A 13,925-nucleotide genomic window follows, 5' to 3' on the forward strand; every position below is an offset into this window, starting at 1 on the left:
TAAAAGAGAAAAAAAGGCAAATATAAAATTTTTCCAGCGAATGCCCTCTTCTGTAGTTCTTTGCTGATATATCTGAAGCATGTGAGCGTCATGTGTCGACTATGCGGACATAATCAACAATCTGAGATATTCTGCATAAAAAAGGGTTTTACCACCTGCTTTATGTCCCTCTCCTGTGTAACTGATCAGATCATTAAAACCTCGTCAGAGGTATTTTACGGCTCACATAAATTCTTCAGAGATACTGCAGCTCCAGCTGTAATTAGGAAAACACTTCTGGCTAGTTTAAAATTACATTCTGTGGTTGACAACCAGTGCGTGTTGTGAACCACAGTGGAATTGTTCTACTCTAAACACTGGAAATTAAATGTTCTGTTGTAAAAAAAAACAGTTCACAACACGGATCTATTAAAATGTGTTGGCGATACCCAATATTAAAAAAGACATGTCTACCCTCCTCAACCCCCGCGGAAACAAATCTCTGTAATTATCCAATCCGAAACATAAAAACACACATGGACTCAGTTTAAAAAGCGTATGCCATTTCAGATATATATTTATTGCATGCTAAGAGCACGATATTTTGTGTTGTGTGCGCAAGCATTCGAGCTCACAAACTCCCCCGTGAAAAACACAGAGAAACGGCCTCCGAGCTCAGTGATGTGAGCAGGAGGTCGTTCACTGGTCCACATTTTTGACTCGCAGCACCACAGGCACCGAGGTGCAGGGGATCATTCCCAGATCTGTGATGACTAAGTCCACGAAATCAGGCGGTGTCACGTCATACACCAGGTTGAGCAGGCCGAGTGAGGGCACTTGTTGCCAGTGCTCTAGCTGGGTCTTCCCTTTACGTGTCACAATGAGGTCATCCGGGTCATCTGAAAGCACAGATGACGATAAATTCTCCAGTGTTTGGAAGGAATTTAAATCAATACTGACGTGAATTGAGCAAAAAGCAGAATTTGAAGTGACACTAACAGAAACTCATATTTATGTAACAGAAATAAAACAAGCCACTGATTATTTTGTCCATACCCAGTTCATTGGACACAAAGGAATCTGTCTGCACCCGCTCACAAAACTTGTAGGTCTCACAACACACCAACACAGGCACGTTAAAGGCCTTGGCCACCAGAGCTATCTGTGACGTCCCCACGCGAGACATGACGTAACCATTGGCCAGCAGAGCGTGAGCACCAAGGAACACCTTCGATACCTATGAGGTCAAAGTTCAAGACATCGTTATGACATTTTGGATAAAAAAACAAAAGCAGTTTCATTCCGGCATAATTGCGCAAACTAAACTTTGGGCATGCTGTAATTCAACTGAACTGAGACAAACTAGACTTCTGCATCTCCTCTTGGCTCCATTTTCAGGATTTAGAGAATTTAACCTGCGACTGGAGACTTTGGCCAATAAAAGGTCATATCAGAGAGAGAAAGCGTTCCTATTGGCTGTTCTACAAATGTGCACCTCCTTTTGGTGGAAACCTGATTCAGTGGCGAAGAAGTTATGATTCCAGCATTGGCAAAAAGTGCCTCACTTGTGAAGCAACCCAAAAAAGGAAGTAAGACTTAATATAAAGATTATCTAAACGAGAGTCTGACTAGAAATGAAATAAAACACGTCAATATCGGAGAAGCATTTAAAGATGATGAGCAAATGTTGCTAATACTTAAACCTTCTGCAAACCAGAGCTAAAGCCTCATAACTCATTCATAAATAAAAACATGGACCATGAACCAATATTTTTTACATAGAATTAAGAACAATTTTGCCCTAACATTTTGATCTGGTTAGAATTGGGAAATAACAACAATGGTGACAGATTTTGACTCTCACTCTGTATGTTGGGTTATTCCACTGCTTTAGTACTCATGACGAATTTAAGAAGAGGGATTCGATAAATTATTATTATTTTTTCAGAAAAAGCCTGGATGTTACTAATCAATTTTGAAATTTTACAATGCAATGTCAGAGAAAAAAACAATTCAAGGAATCCTCCATCCAATGTCTTTACATTTATGAGACTTTAGAAATATTAATTTATGGCATTTTAATACCAATTAAGGCCTTATTTTTATATTAATAAATAAAGCGCCTTTTAAGGATCCTCAGGAACGCTGTGTATGAAGAGTGTGTGTATTTCGGTGGTCATCTGTTGGGAGGTGCTTATTATAAACGAGAGAGCTGTAAGAGAAGGAGGTATTTTTCAAATCTTGCAATTTTTTTGCCTTCTCCCGATGTCTGCATACGTCAGCTTTAACAAAAGCTTTGGAAGGGTAGATATCAATGCTTTGCTCTGCCTACTAAGGCTCAAATGTGTGGACGCACCTCTGGAAGGATGTAGGAGACAGCTGAGATAAGGACGTAGGTGCAGCTGATGCCTCTCTGAACGAGGCGCCTCAGGGCCTCCCGGCCCTCCAGCCGCGGCCTGCTGTCCACCACGATCACACGGAACTTCCTGTTTTTCTCAAAGGCCTCGCACAGGATATGGTTGACCAGTGATGAGCTGAGCAGCGAAAACAGACACGGCGGTAGTATTAGTGGAGAATGTGGAAGGAAAGGAATGTATGGGTCAGACAAGAAAAGGGAAACGAAAGTGTTAAAAGAGTTCTTTAGAAGTATTTCCGATTTCCTTTGAATGACAAATAATTAAGCAATGTTTGGTTGCAGGAAAATCAGATTTTACAGCTGAAACGAACACAAGGAAACATGATTTTCCTCCCGTGAACATCCGCTTTAATTGGTTTACCATCCATAAACGAGGATGACATCTCCGTCACTGATCTTTTCTATGGAGTACTTGGCAATAGCTTTAGCAGCAAGGACGATCTTCTCATTAATGTAGCACTCGATGCAGTTCAGCAGTTTGCTCTTTGCCTAAACAGTAATAAAGAGAACGCATGAGGAGGGAGGAAATGGACAGTGTAAATTCTGTCAATTATATATGTAGAATAATTCAATTCAACACGCTAAGTTTATGATCTCTGGCTAAAGTGTGAGAAAACAAGTGTGACAATAACCTCTTCTTCTTTGCACTGACTGGGAATATTAGAAATCTCCTTCTTGATGTATTTGATTGCATTACCCATGCTGGCTGACAGAGGGCGACATTGATTCAAAAAACTGCAAGAAAAACACACACAAGGAACAATTTCATGTGTTAAACTGTAAAATTGGAAATCTGGAGAACAGCTGGTGATAAATGTGTGCTGATTTGTAAATAGTAATGATACAAAACTAAAATTAGAACAATCTTTCTGTACCTGATGTAAGGTTTCAGCTTGTTGACCAAGTCTCTAGATAACTCCTCATTTGGAGGCGTAGTATAGTCCCTTATTACCTGAAACAGGAAAAAAAACATTGCTCTTAGTTTATTTTATTAATTTACAATGACAACTGCACAAAGCATTGCTTCATATATAAAATCCAAAACAGACAGAATGCATATAGATTTGTAGCCTAGGCTAATTTGCAACCTTTGTCCCTGATCGACTTTTAGAATTAAAACAACGTAGAATCACTAAGCTTGGAGTAACACAATACAATATTACAAAACAACATATAAAATAAACTACAGGCAAAAACTAAGTGAAAGTGGAGAACAAAATAAGAACAGAGACAAGAAACATTTAGGTTCACTTTATAATAAATAAAGTGCGCTGGGAAAATGTGCTGCTGGAGGGACAGCCCAGAGCTACATTGCTTGAAATGCTGGAAATTCGACTGTGTTGTTGACTGAATTTTGTATAAAGCAGCAGCTGAACCAGTATGAACCAGTAATGTTGCAACATTAAAGGCTGCTGCTGTGTCTCTGTCTTGCTCTTTCATTATACTTGATTACAAACGAGTGACAGCTCGCTTTTTTGGTTGCGGTGTTGGTCTAAATGCTGGAGAGGAAGGACAATGAGGAGGCAAAGCGCTCAGACTGAACAGTCTTTGCTCTGTACCTGTTTGAAGGCGTGCAGCAGAGCGACAGAGCGAGCGTTGGATCCTGCCACAATGCCCTGTGAATACTGGAGACCCAGACGAACAATAGCAGGATGAATCACTGAGGAGGGAATGCTGCAAAAAAAAAACAGTCAGGAACGATAAGTGAGATTTAAGGTAATCCTGAAGAGAAAAACGGAATAATTCACCCACAAAACTATCAACTACTTACCCCGTGTTATACTGAATTCACGAAGAAAACTTTTTTTTCTCGCATGCCTCCACAGTGAACGAAGAGTAAATAAACCTAGAAAATTTGTGATAAATTTGCCCTTCCTGCATCGCGCTTCTTCTGCTCTGCACTCCAAACCTATTGTACTAATATATGTCATGTGCTGGGCTGATCGAAACTTTGAAGACGGTTAAAGGATATGGCGAGGGCACTGTCACAATCTTCACTGACACTTTGCAAAGTCACATCTTTTTCCCCATTCAGGGGTTCTTTTTCGGGAGTTTTTCCTTGGGTGATGTGAGGGTCTAAGGGCAGAGGGATGTTGTACACTGTAAAGCCCTCTGAGGCAAACCATGTTTTGTGATAATGGGCTCTATAAATAAAACTGACTTGACTTGATCTAAAGTTAAGCCAGCAAAACACTAGTGAACGAGATAGTTTTACTAATGTTGGGTCTTCTACCTCCGTGTTTCTGAGCTGATGTTAAAGAGATGTGGAAAAGCACAAATAGGTTGGTTGCTGACATGGTTTTAAGGTAACATTAGTTTTTGTTAGCTAGAAAAGCTCAAGGCTTATGATCCCTTGTATACATCATCTCTGCAAAGGTACAGGCTGACAAAATGTGACATTCAGACTGATGTTGGCTCAGCACCAAAGTCTGTATTCAGTGATAAATACAAAAAGTTCTTTTCTGATTCCCAGAGGGGGAAAAGGGGACATAGCTGGCAGTGCTGGAAAAATGTTGACTGATAGTCATGTTATCATATACTCATACTGTAGTCCATGCTGTCTGCTTTTTAAAGCTATATTCCCGGACACCTGGAAACTATTAGAAACACAGCAGCGCTTCGCTAAACTGAACCAGTGTCACCATGTTTTTTTTTTGTGTCAAGCTTGCCTCATGTAACTCTGTCACCTCGTAAAAAATGCTTCTTTAGTTACTTTTCACTTCAGATTTTTTCTCTTTTTTGTTGTTTACTATGTAAAGCGCCCTTGGGTCTCTTTATAGGTGCTTTTTAAATTCAAGCTATTACAGTATGTAGGGGGGACTGGACTTAAGATCAGTCTGTTATTGTAAAAAGGGGCCACATTTAACAACAAAACAATATCAAAAAGTCTGCTTACAAACTCTCAACCAACTTGTGCAAACACGTGTGCAGAGTTTAAGTGCATGTGCTTCCCCATGCATTGGACTGTTAATGCAGATGGGTTTTAAATAGTAAAGTTTTAGGGAAATTGCATCTGTTTGGGAGGTACTGAGCGAGCGACTGGGAAAATGAGACTTGGATCATACTGCATTAAGTTGTGGGAGAGTTTGTAAATGGATGTTTTGATGTAGATTTGCTGTTGTTAAATGCAGACCCAAAGAGGTCACAAAAGCACGCATGTCCAGAAGACAAAATACTAGGTGCTGGACAAGAGACAATACAAGAGAAGGAAAACCAAAGTCCGCACACTAGCATGGCATATCTGAAGCTGTGTATCTGGATCATATTTAAATGTAAACTAAAGGTCTATCTTTTTATTCTGGCTTTTATTGGTGTCTTACAATCACAATTTTATGGCTTATACTTATTCTATTTATTAAGATCATTTTTTTTAATGTTTCATTTTTTCTTATTTCCTAAGTTACTCTTGCTTTCATTTTTGCTTCTTCAATCAAACTGAAAAGCACTTTGAATTGCATTTGATTTGTTTGAAAGGTGATATAAAAATAAAATGTGATTGATCATAAACTTGTCTGATGAAGCGCGTGAAGCTTGAACCATCACCTCGGTGGTAACTGAATTAAATATTTATGCGAGCGTAATATGTCGTGTAGACTTTTTCTTCTCCTGTTACACACAGACCCGCTTTTTACTCCAATTCATCAAGAGTTTTCTCCTTTTGTGGATTCTTTGTTGACTGTGGAGAGTTTTCTTCACAAATTCAAGATGACACAGAGCGATTTATTGATATACAAATGATCATTTTGTGGATGAAGTATTCCGTAAAGACAAATTAGAGGCACTAAATAAATGTAAATCCTCAGACATCACCAATGACCTTCTGGCCTATGTGGCTTAGTGTCTGCTTACCTGAGTTGCTGTGTTAGAGGAGCTTTGCGACTGTACTGGTGGAGATGAGAAAACAGGCTGACTTTGTAGCCGTAGTCCAACCGGAGTGGGATCTGAAATAAAGCAGATTAGAGCTTACTGCCATCAATACTCAGTAATCCAGAGTTTAAAACTGAGGTCATGAGGTTAAAGCACACTCACAGAAAATAATCAGAGAATTCAATGGAACCACCAACTGAAGAGCCAAATTCCTACATTAGCAATAAAGGCCACGCTGAAATAAAATGTTCCTTCTTAACTTCGGCAACACAGACAACCTACATGTTCTAATATGTATGATTTTGTTTTAAACAGCACAGACGAATGTGGAGCACAACCATAACCCTGCACAGCAAACATCTCAGTGTTGTACGGAAACACACGAAGAACAAAAAGAAACAGTTAACTTTTCAAACGCGTCCAACCGACACAACACCTCTGTCTCAACGGAACAAACAAAAAGTTTAAGTTTCATTTCCAGAGTGCTGCATGAGTACGATAACAGTAACGGGTTAGCAAACAAAACTAGACAAATGTCAATGGCACACATTCACATTTAGGGAAGTCAGACCTTGACATTTGTAGCAGCATTGCACCCTGGTGTCTGAAAGAAATGTTAGGTATGATCACATGCAGTCAGGACTCGCTGTTACTGGTTATCAATGTGAGGTTGCAGCAAGAGAAAAAGATGATTGAAGGAATAGTTCACCCACAAAAAGATCATTTGTGTATCTACAACTCACCCCACCTTATGCTGAAATTGTGAAGAAAATGCTAGTTTTCAAGCATCTCTCCACGATGACCGAAGAATCCAAAAACTGAGAAAATTCTTGATGAATGGGAGTAAAGGGGGGTCCGCAAAACGATATCAAAACAAAGATTTACAAACACTCGTGCAGTATAATCCAGCTCTCATTGACGCAGTCGTATGCTCAGTACTTCCCAAACACACACATTTATCTAAAACCTCACTATTAAAGACATAAACATAAACTCAGGCACAGACACGTAGCACACCTGAACACGCACGTGTTTGAACTCCGTTCAGTGGAATACACCAGCAGAGTTTTAATGCACGCACTTGTAAAGGTGTTTTTTAAAAAGTGTTTTATATAGTAAGATTTTAGCAAACAATGCATGTTTCGGGGAAATACTGAGCATATGACTGAATCAATGAGAGTCTGATTATGCTGCACGAGGTGAGAGTTTGTAAACTGATGTTTTGATATAGTTTAGATGCTGTTAAACGCTGAACCCTTTCATTTCAATATTCATTGAAAAATGTCCACTGCTTGTAGATTTTTTCGCCGTGGAGGCATACAAGAAAAACATCTTCTACACGAATTCGACAATATACGGGGGGAGAAACTGATATACAAATTGTAGTTTTGTGTGTGAACTATCCTGCCATTTTTTTTTAACAGTCTGGATTATTGATGATATTTTCATGGATTTTTCAATAAGATTTGTGAGAGTCATCAGCATAACTTGATTTTGACCGAAATAATCTGTTCAAAATATTTAGAATTTAGAATTTTTATGCCCAAGATTTAACCAAAAATACTAACACATTAGTTGTTCACAAAATGTACTACTGACAATGTGTGCTCATTATGTCAAACTGTCCTGAATCAGACATGCTTTCATGATTCACGGATTTTAGGAATTGCACATAAAGTAGCTGACCTGTTGTCGTTCCAATTTCTTTGCCAGTTTCTTCAAAACGTCCGGGTTGTCCACTTGAACATGTTCTGGGAGCCTCTTCACCACTGGAAACACATACAGAGAGTGACTTTCCCCTCAGTGTTAAAGTATAATTTCAGATTGTCACTATTCATGCTGACCTCGTGGCTGCTTCAGTACCTGGCTGCAGCTCACTAGGCGGCGCTTTAGGTTTTCCCGTGACGGCCGGCTGTCCCACGTCTCCCTTTTTGCCCTGTTTGGACGCCCTCTCAGCCTCTTGCCGAGCTCTCCTCTCAGCTTTCAACTCGGCTTTACTCTTAGCTGGCTTGTCTGCCGAGGCAGGAGTTTCCGAGGCAGGCACAGGAACCGGTGCAGGAGCAGGCACTGCAGAAGGAGCTGAGGAAGACGCAGCGGGGTCAGGGTACAGATTAATTACAGTTATGGATCTCAGTTAGAAAAAACACTTCCTTGACAAAGATCTAATCCACTGTCTGTTTCCAGCAATCAATGCCCACTGGAGAACGATCTGCCAACTTACAAACTAAAGATCCAGTGCGGAGGATTTAGTTTTCTTTAGTGTACAATAATCTGAAAATAAAAAGTGTTGTCTTTTCATTATCTTTGAATCAGTTGTTTATAGGGAGCTGATTCTCTTTTATGGTGATCGCCATGTTGCACCTCCATGTTTCTACAGTTTCTACGAGAGCCATTCACTTTATTGGGTTGTATGTCTGCAGCCCCTTTGTGGCGAGTGGCATCAGAAAAAGTCTGTTTTTAATGTGAAAATGCTATATTCAGTTTAAATCACCTGGTCCATTTGTTTTGGAGAAAAAGAGACATGTATGGATAATTCAGCTCCTGGTGAAAACCAGCAGAAAAAGGTGAGCACACATTAGTAGTTGCTGGGCTAAATGCCCGTCTCCAACATGCCAAACAGCATTGGATCAACGCTGATTTGTATCATGAGACATTTTGTGTTTTTACTAGTTTACATTGTTTTGGAGAGGAAGAGACCTCTGCAGATAATTCGGCTCCTGCTAAAAACCTCCTAAAGCTCTGGATCTTAAGTTATCAGGAAAAAAAAGTAAGCACAAATTAGTAGGAGCTAGTCTAGCGGCTCCTTTGCCAAACAGTGTAGCAAAAACGCTGACTTTTAACCTGAAACTACCTTATTCAGTGCTTTTACCGATTGTTTATAGGGTCAGCTTATATTCGAGAGGAAGAGACCTCTGCAGATAACTCAGCTCCCACTAAAAACCTGCTGAAAAATGAACACTGAAAGAAATTTAACCAGAAGTTTCAGCTGGTTGCAATCTGCAATCCTCACCGCTAGACATGACTAAATCCCCCCAAGTCTTACACACTGTTCCTTTAATACAAATGCGACATTCAGCTACAACAATAACTGGTGCTGTTGATATAGTACGCACCTTTCTGTACTGGTTGTGTTGGAGGCTGGGAGGCTGGAGCAGCTGAACTGACAGGCTTTTCTTCTTTTTTCTTCTTCTCGCTTTCATGTGAAGCCTTGTCATCTTTTTTCTCTTTGTTTTTCTTCTGCTGTTTCTTTTCTTTCCTCAGCCGTTGCTTCTCCTCTTTGGTCAGCTCTCTGCCTTCAATCTGTGAAGTAAAAGTGGGTCATCAAATACATAAAATATTAAGCCAAATATGTAGCTTCATTTAAGACTGTGGCAAAATTTAACACCATACTCACCTTTGCTCGTTCAACATCATCTTTACTGCCAGGTCCATCTGCAACACAAGCAGTTGACAATCAATTTATCGCAAACTTCTCCTCTTTCATGATAACTTGCAATAAAATCTTAAAAAAGGCTTTATTTATCTACCAATCCCTCCGTTTTGGTGATGCTGTTAGCTGTCTGTATGTCACTGAACACGCTCGGTTTGCATCATGCTAATCACACCAGTCACATAACTGTTAGCTACCGTCATCTAACCACGCTGTAACAACTTAAAACATACGTTTTAAATATTTCTCATGAATTAAAAAACTACATAAAAAAGATGATGCAATAACACGACGGTCCCTGCCGTTAAACTCCTCTGTCTAGCGCCACGGAGCCGTTGACTTGCTTACAATGCTAACGTTAGCAGCACTAGCATGGAGGGGAATTAACTTTGCTACGAGCCGAACAAAAAGACTACAAAACACAAAGTATAAGAGAAAGACATTTTATCCATGCGCCCACACTGAAGTAATGAAAAAAACTTGGAAACAGATATTAAATCCAGCTGTTACACACAGCCGAGCTCACCTGTCACTCCACTGTCAGCCATGTTTACGATGCTGCTCAACTTCCTCTGCTGCTGCAGAAACTACCGACCCAAAAAACCTACACCGCCCCCTGGTGGAGACACAGAGGGCTGCTTTCACCAGTTATATCCTTATCATGAGTTATTTTGTTATAAATTATGCTTTTTTAGTCAGTATCTTCTTTTTTTAAAATTAGTTATTAGAATTTACAATTGTAATATATATATATATATATATATATATATATATATATATATATATATATATATATATATATATATATATATTGAAATATTTTTTCCAATCTGTCATATCAGTTAATTAACATATAAAGACGAATATTAGTTAGACTTAGACTTAGACTAGACTTTTACGTTTATTTAGACGTTTATTCATCCCACTTGTGGGAAATTAACTTGTCACAGCAGCCGTGTGTACAGAAAAAATATATAAAATATAAATATATACAAAATATAAAATATACAAAAGTGCAAAACTAGGTATGTATCAAAGAAGAAGAAAAAATGTACAGGTTTTAAATACAAAAATCAAAGATATACCAGAAAAAAATCAAAGATATACAGATTAAACAAGATGCAGGTAAGAATGTGGGAGAATGAGGGAGCACTGTTGTTGTATTGTAATAAATAGTAATAAGGATAATTAGGCAGGGGCAATTTTTAAAATACAATCATAAAGTAATATGCATGATGAAATAATAATAATAAATAATAAACAACAACAAATACGTGTACATTTCTTTTTTTCCACATGCAACAATATAATTAATATGCAAAATTCCTAAGGACAGAGTTTTTACGGCACTTTTTCAATGGTTGACCGAGCGCGCTCTTTCAATTGTCACTTTTAGATGGTCTTCATTAATAGTTTTACTTTAACTATTGCTTTTAATCAAGTTTGGTTGTGTGCTGCTTTGAAGTTCTGTGCCTGTTTATTGTATTTTTATTTTTTTTTTTTTGTTTAGTACCACCAACTGCAGGTCAAATTTCTCCTGAGGGACAATAAAAGCTGAACTGAATTAAACTGAACTAATAATAGTAGTAATAATTATGATGATAAATAAATGAAATAAATTAATTAATAAAACAATAATAAATCTGTTTTCTTACACAAATTAAGAGACTCAAAGTAACATTCACGTTCAGGAAATAACAACTTAAAAAATGACACTGAGTTAAGAAATTTAGTATGATGAATTTAAAATGTTTCCGATAATATTAAAGAAATGCTTTGATCACATGCAAAATGGGTACTAATATTTTTACCCATAATACTGTTTTGTACAAAATGTGTAATTCTCAAAGTCTTTTTAAAATGGATTGCAACATGGATAACCATGAAAAAAAAGAAATTCTTGTTGGACATGTGATTTTTTGTATATTTTTAGATGCTTTTTTTCTAACTTGGTTTGTGATGCAGAATCTCAATGGAACAAGCTTTTTGTGTGGTGTTATTTCCCTGGGGGTTGCAAAAGAGGTTAAAATAAACCTGAATAAATCAATAAATCAGTAAATAAATAAATGAACAAACAATATGTCTGTTGGTGTATCTGTTGCTCATAATATAAATACAATTTATATAAAAGAGTGCATACAAACTAGAAACCTAATGTTGTTGCTATAAATAGTTGTTAGTTTTATGCTTAGTGTCTGGGATGTCACCACTCCAGTTTCATTACTCCTTAACTAAAATGAGCAAAGCCTAAATTAACTGAAAGTAGACTGAATTTAAAATAAAATTTTTAAAATGGAAAAAAAAAACAAACAACAAACTAATAAAAAAAATACAAAAAGTTCTATAACTACAACTACTAAGAAGAACAAAACAAGAAAACCCACACACTATTTTAAATGGAAATATACCTCTATTAATCTGTATTTTAACATTAAGACATAAAAATGTAAACTTTAGACATTTTGAAAACATTTTAATTCACCATCTTTTAGAGTATATATTCATATCACATTTAGGCCTACTGCATAAAAAAGGGTTAAAACTAATACTGAAACTAATAAAAACTAAACTGCTATAAAAAAAGAAAACTTAACTGAATTTAAAACAAAAAGTAAAAATAAAATAAAAATAATAAAAAAAAACATAAAATTATGAAAACTAAACTCCTGTCTAAACGCAGGAAAATACAATTTTAAATGGAAGTTTGACTCTATGTCAATAATGTCTATAATGTATTTTACAATTATTTTAAAAAGAAGAAAAAAAGAAACTTTAACAATTTAGAAGAATTTTAATTCACCACTATTTGTTGTCAGCAATCTTTTATTTGCTTTTTCAAACATCCACCGTCATACAGGAAAACACCAAACTACAGAAGAAAATAAATAATCTATCATCGTAAACTACCACCTCCAGAGTTTGCAGCATACACCACAACGCCTCTGTGTCTCTGAGTCCACGCTGACTGAATTCACGACGCAGTAGCTGGTTGAAGGGGACCAAACCTCACAGAAACACCTGACTTGGTTCCGTTTGACCAGCCACAGCAAGGCGTGTTGCTTCAGCTGCAAGAGGCGGAGCGAGGGAGGGGGGGAGAAAGAGGGCGGGAGAGGGGCATGCAGTGAGGAGGAGGAGGAGGAGGAGGAGGAGGAAGGGAAGGTTACAGGGGGTAGAGGACATAGAAAAAGAAGGAAATGAGAGAGGGGAAGGTGGACATCATCTGCTGTAGTGCCCGTCCTCTTCAGCCTTACCTGATGAGACACAGAGAGAGAAAAAACACACATCACTCCTGACACATCAACACAGACACAAGTGTTCCTATTTCGAGGTTTGGGACAGCCAGTGACATAGCCCCTATTTCCTTCCAAATCCAGGAGCAAACCTCCGCTCTCAGTGACAGCTCTCTCCCTCCCCTCCCTCCCTTTTTTTTGAGCGTCCTGCGGTTGCTATAATGGGTGACAGCTGTGGTCTGTCAATCCTCCTTGACTGTCAGCCGTTGGGGCAGGGCAGGAATTTTTCAAGAAGTTCCCTGAGACCCGATCATCGAGAGTAACACTAACTGTGCATGTGCACGAGCTGAAGGAGAGGGAGCAGGCCTTTCACCTGTTGCCTTGACACACACACACACACACACACACACACACACACACACACAAAATCCCGCTCCCGCCACTTAAAACAGACACGCAGAATGAATCTCCATCTTTTATGACTGTCTTTCTGTCTTAATAACACAGAAAATCAGCTTTTTCCCAGTGTGGTCGGTGCTCATGTCCCCTTGAAACCACACACTTCCTTACATTCCATAAGTGGTGTATTAATATGGGGATATAAGGAAGCATGTCCTCACAAGGGGCAACAACTGGATTCTCCTCGGACACAAAGCACCCTTTCATAGAGTCCCAGGGCAGCAGGAACAACCGGCTTAACAATGGTTAACTGTGACAGAGAGAGCGGAGATGGATGGAGCTGCAGGAACACGTGACGTGACAGAGTTGTTATATAGGAGGGAAAATTCAAGTTTAATTTTGGTGGAAAGTGTGGCTTTTTTGAGTTTCATTTTGCTAGTTATTTCCAAATAAAAGAAAAAAGTAGGACCTTAAGATGCTAAAGAAAACAGTTTATAATTTTAGTTAAAGGCTGCGTAATGCCACAGAGGGGAGGGGAAAATTCATGTTTATTTTGATTATGAGCATGCCTTTTTAGAAGTCCATTTTGCTACTGTTATCACCT

The 13,925-nt window shown here is 38.4% G+C and overlaps 1 protein-coding gene across 1 annotated transcript; it reads right to left on the bottom strand.

The window, feature by feature from the left end:
• Nucleotides 1–525: 525 nt before the first annotated feature.
• Nucleotides 526–10,255, bottom strand: eif2b4 (eukaryotic translation initiation factor 2B, subunit 4 delta). The gene is made up of 13 exons (XM_042504103.1): nucleotides 10,219–10,255; nucleotides 9,657–9,694; nucleotides 9,376–9,562; nucleotides 8,126–8,341; nucleotides 7,949–8,031; nucleotides 6,245–6,336; nucleotides 3,955–4,069; nucleotides 3,271–3,347; nucleotides 3,028–3,130; nucleotides 2,757–2,884; nucleotides 2,336–2,513; nucleotides 1,036–1,216; nucleotides 526–878 (listed from the first exon to the last, which is right to left on the bottom strand). The coding sequence occupies exons 1-13, from the start codon at nucleotides 10,238–10,240 to the stop codon at nucleotides 679–681; spliced, it is 1,620 nt and encodes a 539-aa protein (XP_042360037.1). The 5' UTR covers nucleotides 10,241–10,255; the 3' UTR covers nucleotides 526–678.
• Nucleotides 10,256–13,925: the final 3,670 nt, after the last annotated feature.

This window comes from Plectropomus leopardus, chromosome 16, assembly GCF_008729295.1.
Source record: "Plectropomus leopardus isolate mb chromosome 16, YSFRI_Pleo_2.0, whole genome shotgun sequence".
In the NCBI taxonomy this organism is placed as follows: domain Eukaryota; kingdom Metazoa; phylum Chordata; class Actinopteri; order Perciformes; family Serranidae; genus Plectropomus; species Plectropomus leopardus.

Bases quoted from the DNA above. Each gene is read 5' to 3' on its own strand.
- eif2b4 (XM_042504103.1), bottom strand. From the start codon at position 10,240: ATGGCTGACAGTGGAGTGACAG. The intron at 9,695-10,218 runs GTGAGCTCGGCT...CTTGTGTTGCAG, and splicing joins GGCTGACAGTGGAGTGACAG to ATGGACCTGGCAGTAAAGAT. The intron at 2,885-3,027 runs GTTATTGTCACA...ATTACTGTTTAG, and splicing joins GTCAGTGCAAAGAAGAAGAG to GCAAAGAGCAAACTGCTGAA.